A 24,086-nucleotide genomic window follows, 5' to 3' on the forward strand; every position below is an offset into this window, starting at 1 on the left:
GTCGGACGCGCAAGAGCGCGATCGGGAATGGGCGTCGGGAGGAGGACGGGCACGACACGGACGAGGACGGGAAAAAGGGGGCGGCAGGGCGACGACCAAGCTAACAGAGGCAGCGATCCTCGCGCAGAGGCCGCGGGTCGCAGCTTGCAAACACGGTCGGCAGGCAGACGAGATCACCAGGCAGGAGAGAGCCAAAGCGCAGATGTTGTTGAGCCGACTGGGAGGATCAGGAGCAGCAGTGAAACACACGAGCGATGGCGTGCGAGAGAGAGAGAGCACGGGACGAGACGAGGACAGCAGGACAAGCAGCGGGCCAGGATGCGACGGGGACAACAGACAGACGAGCGCGCACAGCGTCTTTCAGGGCAGAAACGAGCGAGGAGCGAGCGACGGCGGCTGGCGAGAAGTGTGTGGACGGGGGGTGTGGGAGGGATCGTCACGGGCAGGGCAGCATGGAGATGGCGAATACTTGGGCGGCGGTGGGGGGAGCGAAGTCTGGGCCTGGAGGCGGAGCGCACACGAAACGCGAGATCAGGGGGAGGAGGTGGTGGTGGTGGTGGTGGCAGCAGTGGACGCGAGCAGGACGCGATGGCGATGACGGCGAGAACAGAGCAGCGCGACAGCAAGAGAGAGAGAGAGACAGGGAGAGAGGGTGAAAGGGAGAGACGAGGATGGGGATGAGGGAAGAAGAGGAGAAGAAGAAGAAGGAGAAGCGATGGAGCGACGTCGAGCGGGCGAGCCTGCGACGCCGCGAAGGGAAAAGCCTGCTGCGCGTGTGGCACGCCGTACCCGGGCCGCCGCCGGGCGGTGAGCGACGCCCTGCACGGCTACGGCGCGCTGTACCGGCCGCCGCGCCCCAGCCAATCGCCGCCCGTTCCACCGGGTGGGGGCGTGCAATTTCCACCGCGCGCCTGCCGCTGCTGGTTGGCGCGTGCCGGCACCGCCGTTGGGCCGTGGCCCTAGCCGCCGACGCGCTCTGTTAGCCGCTGCTGCGCGCACGTGTCGCCGTCCAGGATTGTGGTTGTCGAGGCGCCCGCCAGGGGTGCGAAGCGATGTGCATCGACGGCCCGTACACGGCTGTACGGCGAACAGCACCCACACCACCTGCGCGCGTATACCGCCCGTCCACACAGACATGCGACGTCCATCGCGATATGGCCTGTGCCGATGCCTCGCCCTCGGCGAGGTAGCCAGCCCCTCGCGCAGTCGGGATCCCAACCGCCCCCCCGGCGCATCCAAATAACCAGACCCTGCCTCTCTGCACGCCGAAGAACAGGCCTGTCAGCTGTCCACCTGCGCGCCGCCATCCTGGCCCTTCACGTGTAAGTCCGGCCCTGCTGCCTGATAGATACTACTGCTGGCGGAAGGATTGCTGATCCATTCCTTCTGGTTAATATTATTTATCGATTAATTAATGTTTAAGGATGACGGGCCTCTCGCGCGGGAGTGAGGCTCAACGCTGCCCCTGGCTTGGCTGTCTGCCGGCCTCGCGCATCCGCGGCTAGGGCTGACGCTTGTCATGCTGCCCTAGATGGATGGAAGGAGGATGGACGTTCATACCCACTACTGGCCTGCTCAATAACAGAGATAGGATGCATGTGCGGTCGGACATATAGCCAAGATGCTGGTGGCATATCAGCAGCAACCTATGCTCACATAATTTGTTGGTTTGCTGGCTATCGCTATCATGCTCCAAGCATGATACACAGAAACCATGTGCAGCACCCATCAAACCATATGTACATACATAATACACGATGAATCATTATGTCTAGCAACAACATCAGCCTACCCATCTATCAACCAGAGACGTCACCAACCGGACACCGGCCGGCCCAACAAATAACCTTTGTCATATTAACAGTCCCATCCCCACCGTCGCAGGTGCCGTCTCCCGAAATCCATGGCGCGCATACAGCCGCCGCCCCGGCGGATCTGCCATCAGCGTCACCCACGCCCCAGGGAGCGCAGTCGATCGCACATGGTCCAGCACTCGCCGCAGGATCGTATCTCCCAGCCCTTTGCGCTGGTGCGCAGGCAGCGTCGCAATGTCGGCAATGAGGAAATACCATCCTCCGTCGCCAATCAGACGCCCCATGGCCACAATTTGGTCGTTGTCGCTGTCTGGTTGCGCAGCTTGTGGACTGTCTGTGGGAGACGGCGCAGAGTATATGATATGGCACATGTACAGCGACCCCGCCATGGCCCTGCGTGCTTGCTCTTCGGTCTTGGGCGACAGGCCCGATTGCGCCCGTAGCGCACAGTACGAGACGGCGTCGGGAGCGCCATCAACTAGCCGGTAGCCTGCGGGCAGCGGAGAGGGTGCCGTCATTATTATTCGTATTGCAGTGAACGAAAGGCTGGTTTTCTATAGTTGCATGCTCGGAGGTCTGTCTGCCAGCTTTATAACGACCCGATGCGGTTGCTGTCGGTGAGGCTCCGCACGGCCAAGCCGTCAGCCAAGCGAGCTAACCCGTGCTGCGGACTTAGCGCTGACATCGAGCATCGCGACCGGGCCGTGAAATCTCTGCGGCATCAACGCCCGCTCCAGGCCGTCGTCTCAAACGGGCTTCCCCACCTCACTCCCAACGGCCCAGCACATAAGCCAGAATCCCGTACGTGACATTGGCCCAAAGAGCCGCACCCGGCAAAACAGAGCCAGCTGAATCTTCCGCGCGATACACAAGCATGCCCACGGCCCAGCCGGTGCAGATGCCACACGGGCGGGAAGCTTTGATGCTGCTCCGTCTCAGCTGAACCAGGATGTGCCGTTGGATTCCCGCCCCCAACTCGCCAATGGGAGTGCAGAAGCCCGGTGAGCCGACCCTGGTGCTTATCACACTCTCGATAATAATAATAGCCTTTTTCCCCATTATTCCCTAAGCCACAGGGAACAACAACCGTCCCCAGACCACTGACCCTGTCCAGCCATGGCAGAAACGGCCGTGGGACAAGGCAGACACCCTGGTAACTTTGCCGCTGGCTGTGGTAAGTGGGCTGCATGGGGGCTTGGCCGTAAAAAAAGGGGGGGATCAGCAGAAGTCAACCGCAAGAGACGCCCGCCATGCGCGCCATTCTCAGGACTAGCTATTATTTCTGCTGTGCAAAGACAGGACTCCGGGGTATCTTCAATGCCATGTCTGATCACAAATCAAGAATGTATTTATTTTTGGTATCTGAAGCTACCAGGGTGGTAAACACGATACAGAGCCCAGTTTTCCCTGCGGCGAGGCTAGCATTATTGCCCGCTCTCAAGACAGCGCAAGCAGAGCAAAACGTTCCAAGTCACCACTGCTCTTCTGTTCCATCGAAGCAGAAGATCACAAATCGATTTTATGTCGATCCTTTTGACTCAATGCGTGCTGAGATGCCACTTGCTTCTCTCTCTCTTTCTTTATTTCTTTCCCTTTTTCCTTTTTCTTTCCACCGGAGATATTATTGACTACTTACTCCGTAGCTCCTCGAAATACGAGATGTTCGAGGAATTTTAACAACGCCAACTCCACTGCTAATAACAATGGGCCTAATTTCTCACGATCTGCCGTCCATTTTTTTTTTTCTTTTTTTTTTCGTTTTCTTACATATTCATCTCGTGATGATCATCTTGTCAAACCATGGGTGTTTGGCCGTTTTCATTTAATAGTCTGGGAGAGTCTATCCCATAAATACTAGAACTCCTCACTGAGGGTGGATCTCTTAAGAAACTGTCTTAAAGCCTAACGAGGGTCCTTACTGTTGTTGTAGAATTGTCCATGCAACAATGGTAGACCTTACAGTTGGTCATGTTTCTGGTATCATTGCCGCTGGTATAAATATACGTGAGTCTGTCGTGCAATCACACTATACACGCAATTGTACGCTGAACTCAAATATAGTTCAACTTTTCATACCCACTGCCACGACATTGATACTAACTGGGCTGCTGAGCGAGGACAACTCGTTGGCTACATGGTATTTGCCATTCTTTCTATGCCCGCAGGCTAATTTACGCCGCGTTGTTGACCCCTTTCAGGACGCAAATCGGAAGGGCATTACATGCATCGCATTGGCCATCGCTTCTCCGCGCAGACTCCGCCAGGGCTAACTCTGTTAGCCGCGTTGTACGGCTCGAAGGCCTTTTGAGACCACTTATTTTACTTGTGGTCAGCATCGCTGCCGTCATCACGCCGCTTGGTCTATACGACTCCGTCGTGCCAGCGACGTCATCGGTGCCGCAGCCATTTGAATACCATAAAGACCCTTCGCAGTTTGGGCTTGGTACCCCATCTCGCTCAAATCTTGGTTTCAACCGGGAATGTGGCAGCTTTTTACCGGTTGCCTGCCCGGGCTCGAAGACGGTTATTCAGAGCTCGTCCAATGGCACGTCAATTTCCGTCAGCTTGCAGAATTCCTATGATATTGCGATCCCTAGTAATTTGACGGAGATTTTTGAAAGTGGACTTAAAGATCTACCCCCGACTATGTCAAGCCTGTTTGACATACAATGGAGATCATATGGTATCAATATCAACGAAAACAAAAATAAGGGGTCTCCGTATTTGGTAGGCTCGTATAAACAAATGGATAATCTACTGTTAAAAGATGGATATCTACTTGTCGAGGGGTTGGTCGTGGACAACAAGAACAACGGTATTGGGTTTAGACACCACACCGTACCTTCGCCGCTCAAATACGGAGGAGTCTGGTCGGAAGATCTACTCTTCATCCAACCCTCCACGAAATGCATTGACACGAATATCACCGTCGACTTTACTATCCCGGACATCAGCACCAACTCCACCATGCAGAACGTCAAATTAGTCGATCACGGTGGTTTCTCTAAGCTCAACACCACATACCCTCAGTATGACCACGAAGATCCCCAGAAGAATCCCGATCTCCACCGCAGGGCTTATAAGGCGGCTTATCTCCACAATGCACTGACGATGCTTATTCTGAACGTGACCAACCCCAAGACTGATGCCATGAAAGCCTGGTCGTATTTGGACTCCACTGAAGGAAAAGAGTTTCCAATCGAAATCTTCTTCAACAATCTTCAGCCCAATCGACTGGGAGCACACCAGGATTGGCTCCTGTGGGATGGTGTAGCCGCCAGTCCGACCTTCAATATATCTTCGTCGTCCAAGGTCAAGTACCCAAATCCGTTCAAGATTACGAAATCCAATTTTACCACAATTAGTACGTATATCTAATTCTTAGCTAGATGTTAGAGCGCCTACTTACCCGTTTGTATAGATACCCTCTGCCAGGGTGCTGGGAAGGATGATTTTGCCAATATTACCAATATTGGCGTTGCTTGCGGCCTTATTGTTGGTGCTGCTCGGCGAGTAGACGGATCTGCTTCTCTTATTGCGGAGCCACGGTCCCGATGGACTGTTCCTCTGTATAGCTGCGCCTCATCAGCAAGAGCTGTGATAAAAACTGTGGATTTCCGTTACAATGGAACAGATGGATTAAGAGGCCTTTCTATCGATGGCGTAAAGGACAAGGTCTATAAGCAAGACAGTGACAAACCATTCTGGGGTGTTGAGCGCCCTGGTATCAAACTGGGAGACATTTCTGCCATGTGGGGATTGGTGTCTAACCGATACAAAAGCAGTAATGACCTTTCTATTGTTCAGAATGATGCGCTATGGCTCCCAGGGTTCGTCAGCCTATCAAAAACACCAGTGGCCTCTTATATGAACCTACCCGGCGTCAGCTTTTATATGAACGCCTTTGCATCGATATACACCATGGGTAGTGATACTCCCGACACTCTTATGGATTACACAGGCAAATCAAATCTCGCCATGTATGCCAGATGGCAGGAATTGTCAAAACAAGCAAATACCACATCTACTATCATTAATCAAATATGGACCGACATCGCTGCCAACGCTGTTTTAGGCACGAGGGGATGGATCAGCGCAAAGGCTGAGGATCTTAAGATCCTGAAACGCAATAACGACAAACCTCGTGAAGGCCAGACCGTCAATGTTCCCGTGAAAATATATGATCATCGTGTCAGCTACCACATAGTATACGGCATCCCCGCCTTCATCGCCCTCCTTCTCACAACCGCAGTCGCCGCCTCATCCGGCGTCCTCTGCATCATCGGCCGCGCCAGACCGGCCGTCGTACGACGTTATCTCTTCCACACCGCACCAGGCCGGATCTTAGGCACCTTCGTATACCCGAACGAAGTCGACCCACAGGCTCCTACAAACGGTTGGAACGATACCGTGGGCTCCAAAAAGGTTTCTATGGCTGGCCCCGTGCCGTATCCGTCGGACCCGGTGATGATGGCGCCGTATTCGAATACCTCAAGGACCAACATGGATTCTCCCTTACTACAGAATAAGGAGGGCACCCCGATCACCACGACCCATGAAGCCCGATGAACTAACAGGCTATCTATCATAGGGCTTAACTATATACTTATAGAGATTGGTCTCGTTAGCATGGCAGCTCTAGAGCCATCTGCAGCCCAGCAACGTACTCTTTACAGTTGTTATAAGAACAGTTCTCGTATTATTATTGCATAAGTTTTATATCATGCTTTACCTTTCTTGTTTATTCTTGGAACCCACTTTAATTTTCAAGGGTATAACCACACTCCATTATGTTATGTGTGCATCTGAGCTTAAAAGCATTGCGGATCATCTTTCTTCAATTCTTCTATAACTCTTTCCTGGTAAACATTTATGAAACATTTAATTAAGGCGCCGGGCAGGTTGAAAGAAATGGCTGTGAAATTTTCGGCTTACATCTAATAATATACAAGGTCGCTAGAATATTGAACCCTCTTGAAAAACCAAAAACGCCAGGAGTGAATGCGCGCGGTCGTGGGTATCCGTCTCACGCCCGCCAGTCCAAAATTGTTGTGCCTGTGGCAAAAGGCGAGCACATTTCTCAGGAGAAATTGCTAGCACCGGTACAGTAAAAAATATTTAGAATACTTTGATTTGTATATCCGTACTACCACATCGGTTTGGAGCCCTTTTTCTCCAAATTGTTGTTTTCCATCAAGCTAGTCATCCACATCAGATCATGGAGTATTTGGAGAGGTTCAGGGTTGCGGTTTTTTTCGGATCTTCGGTTCCACCAAGCCAATCTATTCATAAATGGAACTCATTAGTAAAAAAGTACCCCATATTTTCGGCTAAGTTGTAATAGGCCGTCAAATTGGCCTGGAAAGCAATAGTGGCAAATATATAGACTGGTGAAACTAACCAAGCTGAACAATTTCCAAACAGATTCACTTGGCTGTGCGCCCACACCAACCCAGTACTTTGCCCTCGATCGGTCGAGAGTAATAGCTTTAAATGCCCGGGCAACTTTTGCTTCTTCTTCCGACAAGCCGAGGGGTTTTTGGGGAATGGGGTTGTAGGTTCCAAGGACTTCCATGGGTTTAGAGTCACGCGCACTTCTATAGGTAGGTATGAGTTACTGTTCAAGGTGTATAACTAAGAGGGGAAAACATTGGGAATGAAGAGCCCATTGGAGACAGGGTAGGAAAGAGATATCACTTACCGCGCTTGACAGACGACGATGTTGTAGACCGGGTTGTGTCGGGTCCCGAAACGGGAGAGACGAATTCTAACCACCATTATCGCCGAAAAAGATATTAATTGATGCTGAAGGGGCAGTGAACACAATATTGCAACGACTTTGATATTGATGTCTGGGTCGGGACTTTTAAGATCAATTGACTTAAACAGGCGGCATTTTAGTCGGAAACGGATAAATGAAATGCCGAAAAGAACAATATTATGTAATAATTCGAGAAAATGATGTCACACCATTGGGGAGTGAACAACATCAACGGCTTCAACTTCGAGAAACCCGTGAACGAAAAGACCCAGCGTATTATTAGTCTGGTGGATGTTTGCTAGCATCATTACAGCTTTTAAGCTGGTATTTTGTGTCTAAACCCTACCCTATGGGACGTACTAAGCTCGCCGCAAATTGCTTAACTGATGCGTTGGCCGCTCTCAATATCACGACGAGCGGTCTCATTATTGTCTCCTGCTTCTAGATACAGATATATATCTATAATGGCTCTCAAAGTCAGTTTCTCTTTGTCATTTATCAACCAGTCCATATGGTAGACCCTGTCTAGATGAACAGCCACTCATCTACGCGGAATACTCATAGACAATCACGGCTCAAAATGCAGCGGCTTTGGATAAAGACCTTATGGACTACGGGGCCTTCTCAATTGATCAACTGATGGAGCTAGCCGGTCTCTCTGTGTCCCAAGCGGGTAAATAACTTTACTTCTCCCTTAAATGGCTCGGTGTAGCCCCAGTCCCTAACCACTTGACAGTATACAAAGTCCACCCACCAAGCAAGGGGAAAAATGTTCTCGTTGTATGCGGACCTGGAAACAACGGTATGTCCCTGTATCTAGTCTGAATCTCCAGGAAGTAATTCTAAATACAACGTAACTCCCTTTAGGCGGAGACGGGCTTGTTTGCGCTCGACATCTAGCTCATTATGGCTACACGCCAACTGTCTACTATCCCAAGCAAGGCAAAAACGAACTTTATGAGGTGAATCACTCCGCTGGATTCAGCCTGTATAGGATGAATTAGCTAACAGCTGGCCCCCCTTTCACCCCACAGCGCCTGGCAACCCAGCTGCGCAACCTCTGCGTTCCCTTCGCATCCGACTTCCCCACCTCCCTCTCCACAACCTCCCTTGTCATCGACGCTATCTTCGGCTTCTCCTTCGGTGGGCCTTTGCGTGAACCCTACCCGGCAATAGTATCTGCGCTCGAGAACACCCGCGTACCCGTGGTATCTGTCGATGCGCCAAGTTCATGGGATATCGAGTCTGGCCCACCTAACGAGGGCCCGGGAGCCAAGTTCATGCCGGAGGTGCTGGTGAGCTTGACAGCTCCGAAGCCATGCGTAAAATTTTTCAAAGGAAGGCATTTTATTGGTGGCAGGTTCTTAACTAAGACAGTCGCGGAGAAGTACGGACTAGATGTCCCGGATTATCCAGGAATAGACCAGGTAATGGAGGTGGAGGCAGAAGGGGCTGAAAAGTTATGAACTAGTATACGGAGGACCACGTTTGAAAGTGTATGGATCGTTACGCTTCATTCTAGTATTATTCTAATATTCGTTTCATGAGGCACTTTAAAAGAGCCAAATAGAGTCCCAGAATCGCGATAATGATTTAGGGGCTTCTAGAGCACATCTTGAATTTCGCCAATCACGCTCTTCACTCTTGGTTCTTTTCCAGCACCCGAGTTTAAAACTGCGCTCAAAATACTTTCAAGCTCATAGACCTGCTTCGCCGCCATTTTGACTTCTTCTCCCAATGCGATGACCAGAGTCCCAAGTGCCACGAGCCCACGATACACCACCTCTGAATCTGTTTCCTTATATACTATTTTGGTCAACGGGCCCAAAAGGGTGAGAGCCCGATCAGCAGACTCAGCGGTCGTCGATCGGCCTTCAGAGCCTAGATAAACACCCATATTGATGTATAAGGTTGTGACGGCAATGGTCATGTTACGATTCACAGTGGCCCCTGAATCTGATATCGATAGGTGGGACACGATCTCGTCAAAAGCGGACATCACTAGTTGTTGGCCAGCATCAGTTTCGAAGAGGTTTGCCAGCATACGCACTGATAGCATGGCGTTGTTAGCGTTCAAAGGAGAGCCAAAGGCGCCGCTCGAGATGATCGTCGATACCAAGTCTCCTCCACCATATTTCTCTGTGGCTGTGAGAGGGGTGGCGGCGGCAAGAAGGCGCAGGAGGTCCAGGCCCGGTAAGCGGCTAGCGACAGGCCAGGACGTCGCAGCTTTAACAACCAACGGAATGGTAATTTCAACAAACGAGGAATCTTTTAATTTTGGGGTTTGCTCCAACTGATTGCACAGCTCAGATATAGCTCCCAGCTCAGACGGACTGAATGAAAGATTTTTGGAGCCAGCAGACTCTAACTGGGCGTTCAGCTCGCCGATTTTCTTCTGGATGGCTTTAAGGTTCGCTGTCGTGATGGAAAGATAGGACTTCTGAGGAAGTACTTTAGGTCGAGGAGGAAGAGCAGGTGGTGACTGAGAGCTTGTACTAGCATCAGCGACCGGTTGAGATGAAGACTGGCCGATCGTAGCCCCTTGGGTATTCGCAATGATGAAGTTGGCAACCTGGTCAAGATATGAAACCGGTAATTCATTGGTGTGGATGAATTTGGTAGCAGCGTCGTAAGGGTTTTGAGATAGATTATATGGGAGTTTGAGTGGTGGCTGTCCATCTTCAATATCAACGTCAAAAACGTAGTCGTAATCCTGCCCCTGATGCTCAGTCTTTCTACCACTGCTACCAACTGAGTCGACGACAGTGCCAACAGAAATCCATTCGCGAGTGGCAGAGGACCAGGTATGTGCGGTAACACTTCCGTCTTCTTGCCGAATCATTTGAACTTGCCCTTCCTTCGTGCCTGATTTCTGCTTCAAAAACTCTGGGCCAGGTAATTTTTCTTTGTTAACCTTTCCAACTTGTTCCTGGGGAATAGACGACTCCTTTACAGAATTTTCAAACTGCTGTATGAGCGTAGAGTCACCCTGTCGTTCAGACACGCGACTGAACACGCGAGCTATTTTATCACTTGCGCCTGTAACGATATCGCCTGTTTCAGGGCACACCGCAACGCTCCATACAGAAATGGCCGGATGTGTGATTGTCTGGATACATTGCCCTCCTTCCCATACCCTCATTGTCCGATCCTCCCCGGAGCTGACCAATTCACCGGATGGCAAGACTGCTAAAGAGTAGATAAAACTCTCATGCCCATGTAATTCGCCAACCTGCTGGCCATTAATGGTCCACAAACGTATTGCCCCGTCGTTTCCTGCGGAAGCTATCTGTGCACCGGATGGGTGGCCTGTAGGAAGCTTACACAAAGCGCGAACGACGCCCGTGGAGCCGCGTATGCTTCCCTGCAAACGTCCTGCTCTGTTGAACACTCGGATAATCGTATCTGCGCATCCTGTACTCCCTGTGTGAGCATTGCCAAAACATCTCGCGGTCAGACGGGGTAGCGCGAACCGGTAATGATGGTGTCCTTGTCATACGCAAGAACGGCCCAAACACTGCCATTGTGGCCCTCAAGTACAGCATCACACTCCCATTTGCCAACTGTCCACAGACGCGCAGAAGAGTCCCAGCTTCCACTCACAATCCAGCCGGCCTCGGGACACACATCTAGACTGCAGACGTTATGCGCATGGCCCAGCAACAGGGCATCGGCGTCGGCGTCCGCGGAGCGGCTGGGCTGTCGGGCTTCGATGATAGAGTCCTTGCCACCTGAGAAGACGAGGCCCTCTGGGAAGTCTTGAGTGGGCGGGTAGTAAGCTAGGGCATTGATGAAGCTGGATCCGTGGACGGAGATGGTGTAGTCGAAGGTAGGAGGCGGGGTCGAAACGAGGCTCCAAAGACGAACTGTGGCATCTCTAGAGGCTGTAAGGACGGTTTTGGCGTTTGGAAAGGCCACAGCACGAACCTGAAGTGCACAGCCGCACATGTCAGCGTCATTCAAGCTCGTCAGTCAAGCTATCACAGGATGGGCTCTTACATCATCGCCGTGGCCGTCCAAGGCGGCAGAGATCTTGAAGTCAGGCATACAATAAGCTGTTGCGCGGTTGCAAGCTAAACGCAGTGCAGAAGCTTGCAGCACATTCAGAGAAAGTTTGAGAAATATCAAGGAAGAGAGAGGTTTTACGGTATGTGCCGTGATTCTGGATTTAGTTGCTGGGGGCCACAGCTTTTCACGTGGAAGCAGCCATTAACCGTGGAGATTAGTTACCCCATCACTGGAGCCTGTTAGTTAGTGGCTATCCAGTTGCCCAGCATTCTACAGATTTGTTGGAAGGAGATATGCATATTGCTTGCGATGTAGCTAGAGAACTCAGGAAACTATCTTGCTGCTGGACGTGTCCGCATATTCATATGGACAGTAGTCCCGTCCCCGCTGCTAGCTATCACGTCTGTGTGTAGCTACTGCGTACATGTAAGATACTGGTTCCAAGGCTCTCCAAATCACCACAAGCCCAGCAGCAGCCACAGCTCGGCTTGGATTCACAAAAGCAGCACGCATGGTTGTAGCCCGGTGGCCAACCAGATACAGGAGTGCGTGACCTGCTTGCGTGCTGGGCTGTGGTCGGAAACCGCCTGCAGTTCGGCCACACAGCAGAGACAACGCGCAACAGAATCACCACAGGCTGCTGTGTTCCGCATTCACAATAGATGGCCGGTGACTCTTCTTGTCTCGCGTTGCTTTGTCTGTCTTCCATTCTCCGCCGCTGGAGTCCAATCCGGCACCGGGCCGCGCCTTACTGCTTTGCGCCTAGCGTGCCACAACGCCCTCCCAAGCTTCCGCCGCCCGTCATCCACCCCAGGCACCCAATGCTCAACTTCTACTCCGTAGTTATATATTAATCTTTCTACCTTCGCTTTTTATCCTTCTTCTTTTCTTCCTTAACGTCTCTTTTTCCAGCAAATCCCCATCGCCTCCGCTGCCCTTCTCCTGCCGCCCTGCTGGTTCTCTCACGGCTTTTTCACTGCCATCTTGCATATTGGCTTAGCAGACCCTTTGACGATTTTTTTATGCCGTTGTCCTATTCTTAGTCTACCTGCTGGAATCCCTGCTTAAAGTGTTATATACGCCCAGAATCTGCTTCTTATCTCAGTTCTCTCATCTTTTAGACTCTTTTGCGTTGCCAGACGCCCGGTTTTTTGTTCATTTCTTTTTTTTTCCGCCTCCAAGCCGGGATCTCCGTCATTAGATCTCCTGCCTTTTCCTTTCTTTCTCATATCATCCACTTGAAACCATGGCCTCTGGTAAGCCAGCCTGCGAGCAGTATTGCTTGTTTTCAAGCCGTTGTGTGGCAGATCATGCTCTCATGTGGCTATCTAATCTTAAATCTAACGGTACTACTGCTCTAGAATCGCCCTCAAAAGTCGTTCCTCTAACGTGCCATGGCCATTCAAGGCCGGTGCCCCATATCAACTTCTCCCCCATAGTTGGAGATGAACACCAATATTACCTGATGTCCGCCTGCAAAGGTAAGACCGCTCTGGGCTCACCGCCCCGCAGCCGATCCTTAGCTAACTGACTCAGATGGCAATCCCATGCTTCGTGACGGAATTACTGGTGATTGGCGAGTCGCTGCACCCCTGATGCTCCCTGTCCTCCAAGCTGCTAACTTTCGTTCATTAGGATTGGCACTTTTCTTGGCCACAAGGGTGCTGTTTGGCAGGCCCGGCTATCAGCAGACGCGAAGATTGCTGCCACGGCCGCCGCTGACTTTTCTGCGTATGTGGATACTCTATTTCTGCCCGACACCAAATCCTTTTTTCTTTAGATTACTAAACTTGTCACAGAAAGGTGTGGGATACGCACGACGGTTCGTGCCTCCATACTTTGCAACATGCGCATATTGTTCGTGCCGTTGCCTTTCCCATTCAAGACAACCCCCAAGTGCTCGCCACCGGGGGCATGGAGAAGAAACTACGAATTTTTGACCTCTCGCGAAGTGAGTCTGGTGGCAGCTCTCCCACAGGCACTAACGGCGGTGCATCAAATACCAACGGTTCCGCGCCAAATTCTTCCAGCGCAACCAGTTTTGAAATAGGTCCTGGAGTACATGGAGGTACTATCAAATCCATCATCTGGAACCAAGATTATAACATCATTACCACCGCATGTGACGACCGTAAAATTAGGTGGTGGGACCTTCGTTCTCAAGTCCCCTGCAAGGAATACAGTGTCGATAGCGTTATTGGCAGCTGTGAGTTAAATACGCTCTCTGTCATACCCAATGACCCTGGCATTTTGAGTGTCACCTCCGGGAAATCTGCCTACTTTTTCGATGGCGCCGCCCCCGGCCGCTTGTTTAAGAAAGTGGATATGGATTACGAACTTGCCAGCGTTGCTGTAAATGGCCAGGCGAAGAGGTTTGTTACTGGTGCTATGGGAGACACCTGGGCAAGAGTGTATGATCTAGACACCAACCAGGAACTTGGTAAGATCTCAAAAACGCTCCCTGCATGACGCCCAGCCCTAACTGGTCACTTTATAGAAATTCAAAAAGGCCATCATGGCCCCATCTGGTCTGTAAGCTACTCACCTGATGGTAAGATCTACGGTACAGGGAGTGAAGATGGAACTATTAAGTTATGGAAAGCCTGCAGAGAGCCTTATGGCCTCTGGAGATGAAAAAACAAAACAAGAAAAAAAAAAAAAAAAGGGGGAAATAAAAATATTGTTTTCAATCTCGACGATTGGAATGGTCGCCTTTTCCTAGTCATTTTTATTGCAAAATTGTGCATGTTACTGGATGGAATACAAGCGAGGCGTTAGCGTGATAATATCATGCTGGTAGGCTATTTTATCTGATAATTATTCGGTTTCGAATACTTATAACCATGAAATACACCTGATATTGATTGTTCGCGTTGCAGAAATGAAATAGATTCTGTGGTGCTAGTGTTTCTGTAGCAGAGTACAGCTAGCTAGAGAGACAGTATGATCGTGCCTGGACTCTAGACGCGACTATGGAGTATTGAATGTCAGATAGTACATGGTTACTGCGACTCTCTTAAGTAGGAATATCACATATGTGAGAATGGAATCCCTTGAGCGATATGTATACGCCAAATACAAATCTAGTGGTGTTTATTTTAAAAACAACAGTACAGAACAGGGAGGCAATAATATGTATTTTGTCCCTCCAAGCCCCAACTCCGGCAAACAGTGGCAGCATAACACCAACGGAAAGGGGGGACGAGGCTATCAGTATTCTAAGAAGACTTCTGTCAAATTATAGAGACATTAGAACACCCCCAGCCGCATTATGAGCTTTATGAAGAATTTTATCAACAGCTCCTAACTGACTTCTAAGAATGGCAATTTAACCCAAGAACAAAATTACTGAATCATGTCGATATCATCGCCTTCGGCTGGAGTAGCTGGCTGGGCTGCATCTGCAGCATTGGAATGGCCGTTCGTCGCATCACCAGAAGATTTAGCCCAGTAGTCTGCCATCTCTTGGTCCAACTCTTCCTGTGTCTTTCTAGGTCTACCAGTCCCGTTTCTCCCCCGGTGGCTATCATTCCTCTCCCTATTCTCCGGTCGTCGAGCACGACTTCTTCCACCGTCGCGTCTAGGAGATCGTTGGCCAGGAACGTAACGATCGATATTATCGGGCGGAGGCCTGGAAACGTCGCTTCGGCGATGACGGCCACGACCTCCGGCGACGTCGTTGTCAGCGACCGGACTGAGGCTTCGGGTGTCTCTTGGGCGCTCGGCTCTGTCAAATAAACTACCCTTGGGCTTTTCTACAAAGTCAAACGGATTACGCCTCGAAGGCCGTTCGCTGGTAGTTTGAACAAGTGTGACCCGAATTGGTTGGCCTTTGGCATTGGCGCCATCAAATTCCCGAATTGCCGTTTGAGCGTCAACGGTACGCTTGTATATAACGTATGCAACGCCCTCAGAACGCCCGGCACGGTCATATAGCAGGGAGAGTGAAATGATGGGTCCGATGCGAGTGAACAAGTCCTAAAGATAGCATATCAGCCCGTCTTCGCCATTGTACGTGATTTAATTGAATAAGCACCCACCTCCAAGTCACCCTCAGTGATGTCGTAGTGTAAGTTGTTAATACGAAGTTTGGCGCCACTTGCAGATCTGGAGTGCGCTTTATTAGCAACTGTTATAATAATATAGATGAACGGACTTACTGGTCGGAAGGTGGAGAAAGCCGGCCATCACGGCGGGTGCGAGACCCCCGAAAAGAAGACGGGCGTGCTGGATTCAACACGTAAGGATCGTCGAGCGCATTGGAGCTTAAGAAGTGAAGAACCCACTATCTCTATCATCATCGAATTTATCATGGACCCAATCACTATATAACAGGTAGAAATATCGATTAGCTAGTCATCGCATATTTAAAAAGAACAAGGTAATTGGAACTCACAGTTCTACGTCTGCCCGGTCATTTTTCGGTGGCTGTTATTTCATCAAAAGACGATAAAACAAGGTTAGCGGACGGTCAATTTATATCTGTAGTTGCAGAAACCATCATGTATTTTGCTTCTGAAGGCCTGAGGGGGAAAATAAAAGAAAAGGCAATTCGCTGGTGCCATAAGCCTATCTTTGAAAGAGGGGCTCAGAGGCTTAGAATCACGCGAATTGCCGTCATGATATGGTTGGAAAAGCGAGATGAGGGAGAGGAGGAAGACCTAGAGTATCACGGACTTAGGTGTTAGCTCTATTATATGGAGCGGCGGGTCGTGTCAGACCTTATAAATTCGACCTTCATCTCGAGTGAAATTACTCCGACGAGAGTGTGTTGTAGGCTGTCGGTTACGCGCACGAGCTGGAGACCTCTGGTAGGATATTAATCAGCTTTATCCGATATAATCTAGCAAGTCTCAGGCCACAGCGCGCGTCTCGAAAGGAAAACTCACCGGTTTCTCAGCTATGATCTCATCCAAGCTCCGATCCATTTTAAGGCCTGCGATAGACGCAGCAGCGAAGCTTCTGGGTTTGAGGAAGGGAAGGTTGGTTGATAATACTGATAATATGTTGCTATCGGATATTCGCAATAAATACCACACAGAATGGTCGGGTGTTGCTGCAAGCTGGCTGGGGCAAAGGGATTTGCATCCTGAGATTAGTGAGATGTCAAGTATTTTCTCGTGACATTGCCAAGACATTTGAGTTGCGGCCAAAGCAGCAATAAATGTGGGCTACTGGGGCGGGCTGGGATAAGCTACACGGACCAGCAAGCTATATTTAGTGCTCATTTGCTATATGGATTGATTCTAGAAGAGCTGGAGCTATTGTGGGTAATATTTCACGGAAGCGCCAGGAAAACAGGGCTGGCTGGACATACACACTTACGTGCATCGCCATCAGCCCAGAGAGAGCACTGACAGTTCTGTATGTATGTACAAGCACTGTCTGGCAACGTTTGCCTAATAATATTAATAGTCACAGGGCAGGCAAAATATGCAAAGAAGACAGCTATCCCTTGTAAATACTCACTTCTCGCCACCATTCATACACCCTGGTTTACCCTGCTGCCTGTCTGCTTCATCTCTTGTGTTCATCATGTGTTCCATGAATGTTATATAATCATATTTAGGTAGTTCTCTATCTTCTAGAAGATCGGGACCTTCATGTTTCGGCATGCTTTGGAGTAGATTTTCAATAAGGTCCTCAGGAATCAGGGAATGCCGAAGATCAAGCTCGGTGACATATGGCTACTCGAGAATCAGTATGAAGATATGGATTACATACGCAGATTCGGCATACCTTGCCATCAGCAACTTCTCGGAAGCTCTGGAACACTTGTTCGGCGGTGTTCTGATCTTCTGTTACACTAACCATGAAGCGTATGAACTGTTCGAAGCTGACCCCAGCGTTTCGCTCCATTCGTCCAGGGCCACAAGCGTCGACAAAGACCTCGTGCATTTCATTTTCATCGTAAACCAAACCTAAACTAGCCAGTGCAGCTGAGAATTCAATTTCATGTAATGTATTTGATGAGTCGCGATCAAAATGCCTAAAAACGGATTCGAATTCTTCTAACTGTATTGGGGTCAGATTCGTCATATTCCGCGCAACCATCTGGTTTTCTAAAAATGCAAGTTTTTTGGCAACACTTGATTTTACGAGGCCAAGCTCATATGAGAGTTCTTCAAACGTGTATGTCGTGAAGTCATTCTCTTCTATATTTGCTTCAGCACACTTATCATCAAGATCAGCAATGGTCTCAAGAAACGCATCTAATGGTGGTATATTGTCATTAAGCCGCTGCACATGTGTTAACTGATCTTCCACATCACCTTCAAGACCAGAGATTGCCAGTGATAATGTGTTAAGAGTTAGGGCAAAGTCATTAGCTTTGTCTGCAAAAGACCTTCGGAGAGCATTTTTTATATCGCGGATAGTCTCATTAATCAATTGACTCCGTTCACGTTCATCCTGTGTCAAACTAGCCCAGTCTTGGTCCAATACTTCAAGCCTTAATTCTGGAGGGGGGTCATACGGCTTTAGTCGATAGGTGCTGAGTTTGGTTTTGATATTTCCTAGAAGAGCAGCTAGATCGGATTTTTCTGCTACCCATTTCCTCTTCTGATTCTTTTTATAGGCTGCAAATTCATTTGCTTGTTCCTTCGCGTCAGCATACGTTCCTGCAAATGAGGCCTCACGCCACTGAAGGCGCTGATTCGCAATATTCTGAAGAAGCTCCCTCATTCGGCGTTCGAAAGAGTTCTGCATTTCCCACGCGCCTTGCATATTGACGATAAATTTCTCAACCCGTCTTCCCGCATTCTCAACCCTTTCTAGCTGCGAAAAGGCATGGAACCAGTACGCAATGTAGGTCATCAATGACCGTTCATCGGGTTTCGCAACATCACAAACATCTTCCACATCAAGTAAATCCGGGATTCCGATTTCTTTTGATGCAATCTCAAATGCTAATGTCATGTTGGCCTTATGATCATTTTTATCCAGGGAATCAAAGTCGATAAGGTCAGGGCGATGAATGTCCAATAACGCGCAGAACGCCAACCCATCGTTCCAGCTGGCAGTGAAATCTCTTACTTCAACGCCTGGATAGCATGCAGTTTTTCGTTGACACCAAAGCAATAGACCTTCCTTGGCAGTCATGCCCTCCTCGTTAATATCGCTAATGGTAAATCGTAGAATTAGAGTCCATATTAGCCCGAGAATAATCTTTCTATTCCCATCCACAATGTCCCCAGCGCCAATATTGGTCATCTGAATCCCCCTCCCTTTGATATAGTCTAGACATTTGTTCAAATTCTCAAACTTCTGAACGCGGAGTTTAGGTTTGGACGCATATCGGCCCAAGGATTCGTTCCCGAGAATCTCAAGGATGTGGATAAGGATAACCTAAAGCATGCAAGTATCTCAGTCAGTTATAGTGCTTAGGATAGCAGCCAGCAGTAAACAGAGATTCCGAGAACTCCAGATTCGAATGGGATACCGTTTAGACATACTCCGTCGGAGAGATCGGCGACGAGGTCGTCTATGGCAATATCGCGGATTTTGAGTTTACTATTAACCCTACGAATGGCAGCGTCAGCACACAGTCGTCCAGAATGAAGCCGTAGACACTTCTGCTCACCATTTCGTGAATGTCTTCTCTTGTACGTTAACCCATTGCTTCCCCGTCAACATGGCGGCGCCTGGCCAGCGCAACTGGCAACGAAAACTCTAGCCAAGCCAAACGTAAGTGTGATGCGGACACGGGGAATCAGGATTCAGGAGGGTCAAGCGTATCCACGTAGACCTGCGGTCACGGCGGCGGGCGGACAGAAAGCGAAAAAGCAGCGTTGAGAAGGGCAGACGGTGGTGAATACCTCAATCCAAACGGTCATTGTTTCCCGCACATGATCGAGATTGATGTCAACACGCCGCTCTAGCGCGTGGTTACGGAAGCAACCAGAAAAACAGAGTTCCTGCAGACTCAGGGGCCTCCCAGCCAGACAATCCAGACCACCGAACTCTCTTCACGGGCTATTTCTAGATTGGGCGGTTGGTGTTCTCGCAGGATGTTTGCCTGGATCTTGCGCTCTCATCCTGGTGTGGGGATGACTCCGTTTACATAGTTGCGTCTCTATCCGTTGGAAAAGGCACATAACCTTCTCACTCAGTAACTAACAGGTAACTAGGTAGTCAGGACACCATTCGCCCAACTCACTTAGCTGCCTTATCATACGTGGTCGTCAGCCATTGATGCTTGAGCACTGTGCGCTGCTCACCGCACTGCAGCTGGTTTGGACGAGTAGTTAACCCTGGAGCGTGCAGGGTCTGCCCGCCTTTCGGATCCTCGGATATGCTCTGCCCTTGATGGTACGGATAAATTCTTTTTTAATCACCCAACACCATCTGAAGCACATCATGCATACCCCTGGAGGGTTGACTCGCGCAGGAGGTTGTGCGCATGAACCTGTTGTCACTTGAAACCCGAAACAAATCCGCCACGCTCATGCCTGCAATATTAAGCTTAACCCTCCGATCGATTCTTATGTGATCGCTGATCTCTACGCTCCCCTCGAAGAAACACAGGACTTCCTGCCTGTCAAACCATACTGTGCGAGAAAGGTCACTGAAAAAGATCGACAAATTCCACCCAGCTTTAATAGGCTGTAATTCGTGTTGTTGAATGGGAGCAATTTCAAATGGACCATAGGTGGAATATATGTCTCTGGCGAAGGCGAAGCGTGTAACATCCTTATGCATGGTGCGGGATTGTTCCTTCAAACGTCAAGCGGGGTTACATTGATGATTGCGTCCCATTTCCGACGTTAGGATTGGAATTAAAGGCACCTTTAAGAGCTGCGATCGACACTGCTTACGTTTGAGAGATGATGGGCATTTTCTGGAGACCCATCATTATTGTGACAGTATTGCCGAGGGCTCAGGCACAGCCATTACAGAGTGAAGGGTAAGAGAAGCTTCCTGGGCGTATCGCAACCATGCACGATGATATATTTAGTACCCAGCCACATTCTTCTCTTCAAAAGACACGTCCATATACGAATGATAGTTGTCGACCACATTCGTCTCCACCCGGAAGCCTGGGTCGTAAAAGGCTTCGAGAAGCACTTCGAAAAACGCCAGGCACCCAGCCTGGCCTCGGGTCCAGAAAACCTGTGTGCAGTGTGAAAGAAGGTTTCTCGGAGCCGGGCTAGGCTGAGTTGACAGGCAGGACCATGTACCCTAACATCCATATTTGTTCAATCTGAGAGGAACCTGCGGGCGCAAAGCTCTGAAATTAAGCGGCTGGAGCCAGGAAGATAGGAAATTGTCGGTTATTGCGAAGCACCAGCAGAGGCAGGAGCCGACACTAAGACACCCTGCGATTCCTGCGCGTACAGTACAGAGGCATTGTGCCGAAAGGCTTAATATATTATTCAGTGGCGCTTGACCCATCGCTTGGACGGGAGGCAACTTGTTCAGTAGTAGTAGTACCCGCGGTGAGACGCCGGGACCAACCACCGTGAAGGCGAACTGTAAAACGAACACTCGGCCGTCGCAGCGGAATCCCTCCAGCTGTGGCGCAGCGGGGAGCAGCCCAAGACGGTTCCTCGGAGGGATTGATTTGTAGGCGGGTGCTTGGATGCAGGCCCGGGAGCTGGTTGGGCGCTGCAGCACGCCGCACTGTCGTCACGTAAGAATACGGCCGGGACGGAGTCACTACGGAGTGCTGTATTATTAATCCCACACCCTCCGAGCCCCACACGGCATGCCGCCAGGACCAATCACAGACTGGGCTGGAGCGCATCTTGGCGGCGCGGCGCAAGGCCATTGGCGGGCAGCAAGGCATCGGCAGCATGACGGCGGCGCCAAGGCCCCCCTTTTCGCCAACAATCCTGAAACAGACGGCGTGCGCTGATTGGGCGGCGGGCCTTGGGCGGCAGACGGGGCCCACAATTCGGCGCTAGCGCGGGGGTCTTTTGGGGTGGGTACCGGCATTACCTTACGGCGCGGCGGGCAAACGCGAATACAGCCAAGCCCCTAGTAAGGCGAGCAGGTCCGCGCATCATTGGCCCGCCGCCGCTTGTCGTACCGGGCTGCCGTATCGCGCCGTGTGCGTCTGTTCTGTGACAATACCCCCCCAGCAACGACGCCAAACCAAATCTCGCTTCCTCCCTTCCTGACCTCCAACATCTCTCTCTCTTCTATCGCCTCGCCGTCCGCTGCGCTCCCCCATAGCCCGACCGCCCACGCTTCTCGACGTCCGGAAAGCCGCAATTGCGCGCTCTCTGCCCTCCTGCCCCTGGGTGCTGCCGTCGCCCCGTAGTCGCTGAATTGCCCGCTGCGAACTGCCTGGCAAATCCCGTCTGCACCTCGGGCTAAAGTGACCACCTTGACCTCCCCTGGTTGCCAGCCAGTCCGTCAGTCTTGAGCGGTCGATTTGGGCCGTGTTGCTAGGCGTGTTGTGAGTGAAATGAAACTTACTTCTTGTGATATTCCGTTGCTTGACTGTTTGCCTCCTGAACAATTATGCTATGCGTTTGTAACACCCGGATGCCTACTTCCGAGGCTGCCTTCAGCTCGCCGGATCTGTCCTGCTCTTCTATATTGCAACACACTAGCGTATACCGTGGTAGCAATTGCTGACTATTTCGCCGCAGGACGTTCCTCACCTCCCTATTCCCACCTCCCTCCAAAATAATCCACGGTCTTAGCTGTTGTTTGAGCCGCCAAGATGGGGTGTGGTATGAGCACTGAAGACAAGGAGGGCAAGGCCCGAAATGAGGAGATTGAGAACCAATTGAAGCGGGATAAGATGATGCAGAGAAATGAAATCAAAATGCTCTTACTCGGTAGGCCCCTGTGTGGTTCTAGAGTTTTCCTGCTAAGTCGCTAACGTGGCCTAGGCGCCGGTGAATCTGGCAAGTCAACTATTCTAAAACAAATGAAACTCATCCATGAGGGATCTTACTCTCGCGACGAAAGAGAATCTTTCAAGGAAATTATTTTCAGCAATACCGTTCAGTCAATGCGCGTGATTCTAGAGGCCATGGAAAGCCTTGAGCTTCCCTTGGATGATCAGCGTGCGGAATACCATGTCCAGACAATCTTCATGCAGCCTGCACAGATTGAAGGCGACTGCCTGCCTGCCGATGTTGGCACTGCAATTGAAGCGCTGTGGAAAGACGCTGGGGTCCAGGAATGTTTCCGAAGATCCCGAGAATACCAGCTGAATGACTCTGCCAGATAGTAAGTTCTCGGCTATCACGATTTTAAGCGGAACTACGAAGCTAATTACTGGGGTAGTTATTTCGATTCTATTGGTCGTATAATGCAGCCAGATTACCTTCCAAGCGACCAGGACGTACTTCGCTCTCGTGTCAAGACTACCGGTATCACGGAAACGACATTCATCATTGGTGACCTTACATACCGCATGTTTGATGTGGGAGGTCAACGGTCTGAAAGAAAGAAATGGATCCATTGCTTCGAGAACGTAACCACGATCCTTTTCCTCGTAGCCATCTCAGAATATGACCAGCTGCTCTTTGAAGACGAGACTGTCAACCGGATGCAAGAAGCACTTACACTCTTCGATTCGATCTGTAACTCTAGGTGGTTTACGAAAACATCAATTATTCTTTTCTTGAATAAGATTGATCGGTTCAAGGAAAAGCTCCCAGTTAGCCCTATGAAAAACTACTTCCCAGACTATGAAGGTATGCATCGCCCTTAGACGCTTAGCTATCTTTACTGACAAAATTCTAGGAGGTCCCGATTATGCCGCTGCTTGTGACTATATTCTTAACCGATTTGTGTCCCTTAATCAAGCCGAACAAAAGCAAATTTACACACATTTCACTTGCGCCACGGACACAACGCAAATCCGATTTGTCATGGCCGCTGTCAATGGTAAGCAGCTTTCGATTTCAGGCCGCCCGTAAACGATGCGCTAACAGTGTTCCAGACATTATCATCCAAGAAAATCTTCGACTCTGCGGCCTGATATAGACGAACCTGTGTCTTTCATTATCATGCAACGCCCGGACCTCTAACCCGGTAACCTTTTGTGCAGCCTGTACTCGATATCCACCATGCATTTGAATATCTCGTTTCGCATTTTCTTTCCCTCGTCTTTCCGACTACCACTTTTTGTATATCTACCACCCGACGTGCCTTTTATGCAAATTTTTACCTTCTCAAAATGATTTTCCTTGGATATCCTATACCGATATCCGCTCCCTTCGAGGAAATGCGCCTGGACCTTTTTTTTTTTTTATCACTAAGATTCGGAGTCTTTCGTTAAGGCAGCTGATTTTTATTGGAAGTACTGGGTTACCATGAAATCTTGGCTCTAATGTTTATTTAATATCCACTGGGACTCATGTCTTTTTTTCTTTTTGCTCTTTCTTCTGGGACGCTGAGGCTTATTTTTATTATTCCCCTTACCCTTGCCTCTACACTTAACGATTTCCTTGCCTTGATTTTCCTCTTGCGCGCTGTCGACCCTGTCTCATTTTACTTTTTCTTTTTTTAGTTTTATTATTGCCCTGCCCATGTAACTT

The 24,086-nt window shown here is 50.0% G+C and overlaps 6 protein-coding genes across 6 annotated transcripts; 4 read left to right on the forward strand and 2 right to left on the reverse strand.

The window, feature by feature from the left end:
* Positions 1 to 3,760: 3,760 nt before the first annotated feature.
* LOZ57_004169 (uncharacterized protein) lies at positions 3,761 to 6,383 on the forward strand (the record flags this gene model as incomplete). The annotated part of the gene is made up of 4 exons (XM_049253214.1): positions 3,761 to 3,818; positions 3,876 to 3,951; positions 4,013 to 5,178; positions 5,236 to 6,383. 4 exons carry the CDS (start codon positions 3,761 to 3,763, stop codon positions 6,381 to 6,383), a joined length of 2,448 nt encoding a protein of 815 aa, XP_049107809.1.
* Positions 6,384 to 8,039: 1,656 nt separating this feature from the next.
* LOZ57_004170 (uncharacterized protein) lies at positions 8,040 to 9,041 on the forward strand (the record flags this gene model as incomplete). Its single annotated transcript, XM_049253215.1, has 5 exons — positions 8,040 to 8,051; positions 8,140 to 8,248; positions 8,312 to 8,377; positions 8,443 to 8,537; positions 8,610 to 9,041. The coding sequence occupies 5 exons, from the start codon at positions 8,040 to 8,042 to the stop codon at positions 9,039 to 9,041; spliced, it is 714 nt and encodes a 237-aa protein (XP_049107810.1).
* A 137-nt stretch (positions 9,042 to 9,178) lies between these two features.
* lub1 (WD repeat protein Lub1) lies at positions 9,179 to 11,622 on the reverse strand (the record flags this gene model as incomplete). Its single annotated transcript, XM_049253216.1, has 3 exons — positions 9,179 to 10,989; positions 11,049 to 11,502; positions 11,575 to 11,622. The coding sequence occupies 3 exons, from the start codon at positions 11,620 to 11,622 to the stop codon at positions 9,179 to 9,181; spliced, it is 2,313 nt and encodes a 770-aa protein (XP_049107811.1).
* Positions 11,623 to 12,829: 1,207 nt separating this feature from the next.
* LOZ57_004172 (uncharacterized protein) lies at positions 12,830 to 14,217 on the forward strand (the record flags this gene model as incomplete). The annotated part of the gene is made up of 5 exons (XM_049253217.1): positions 12,830 to 13,064; positions 13,120 to 13,159; positions 13,219 to 13,314; positions 13,383 to 14,023; positions 14,081 to 14,217. 5 exons carry the CDS (start codon positions 12,830 to 12,832, stop codon positions 14,215 to 14,217), a joined length of 1,149 nt encoding a protein of 382 aa, XP_049107812.1.
* Positions 14,218 to 14,928: 711 nt separating this feature from the next.
* ain1 (alpha-actinin) lies at positions 14,929 to 19,218 on the reverse strand (the record flags this gene model as incomplete). Its single annotated transcript, XM_049253218.1, has 8 exons — positions 14,929 to 15,561; positions 15,624 to 15,690; positions 15,744 to 15,810; positions 15,870 to 15,907; positions 17,053 to 17,270; positions 17,323 to 18,930; positions 19,038 to 19,104; positions 19,166 to 19,218. 8 exons carry the CDS (start codon positions 19,216 to 19,218, stop codon positions 14,929 to 14,931), a joined length of 2,751 nt encoding a protein of 916 aa, XP_049107813.1.
* Positions 19,219 to 22,255: 3,037 nt separating this feature from the next.
* On the forward strand, positions 22,256 to 23,532 carry GPA1 (guanine nucleotide-binding protein subunit alpha; the record flags this gene model as incomplete). The annotated part of the gene is made up of 5 exons (XM_049253219.1): positions 22,256 to 22,373; positions 22,428 to 22,770; positions 22,828 to 23,240; positions 23,290 to 23,433; positions 23,489 to 23,532. The coding sequence occupies 5 exons, from the start codon at positions 22,256 to 22,258 to the stop codon at positions 23,530 to 23,532; spliced, it is 1,062 nt and encodes a 353-aa protein (XP_049107814.1).
* Between the last annotated feature and the right edge of the window lie 554 nt (positions 23,533 to 24,086).

Source organism: Ophidiomyces ophidiicola (assembly GCF_022830035.1).
Source record: "Ophidiomyces ophidiicola strain CBS 122913 chromosome Unknown scaffold_16, whole genome shotgun sequence".
Taxonomy (NCBI): Eukaryota; Fungi; Ascomycota; class Eurotiomycetes; order Onygenales; family Onygenaceae; genus Ophidiomyces; species Ophidiomyces ophidiicola.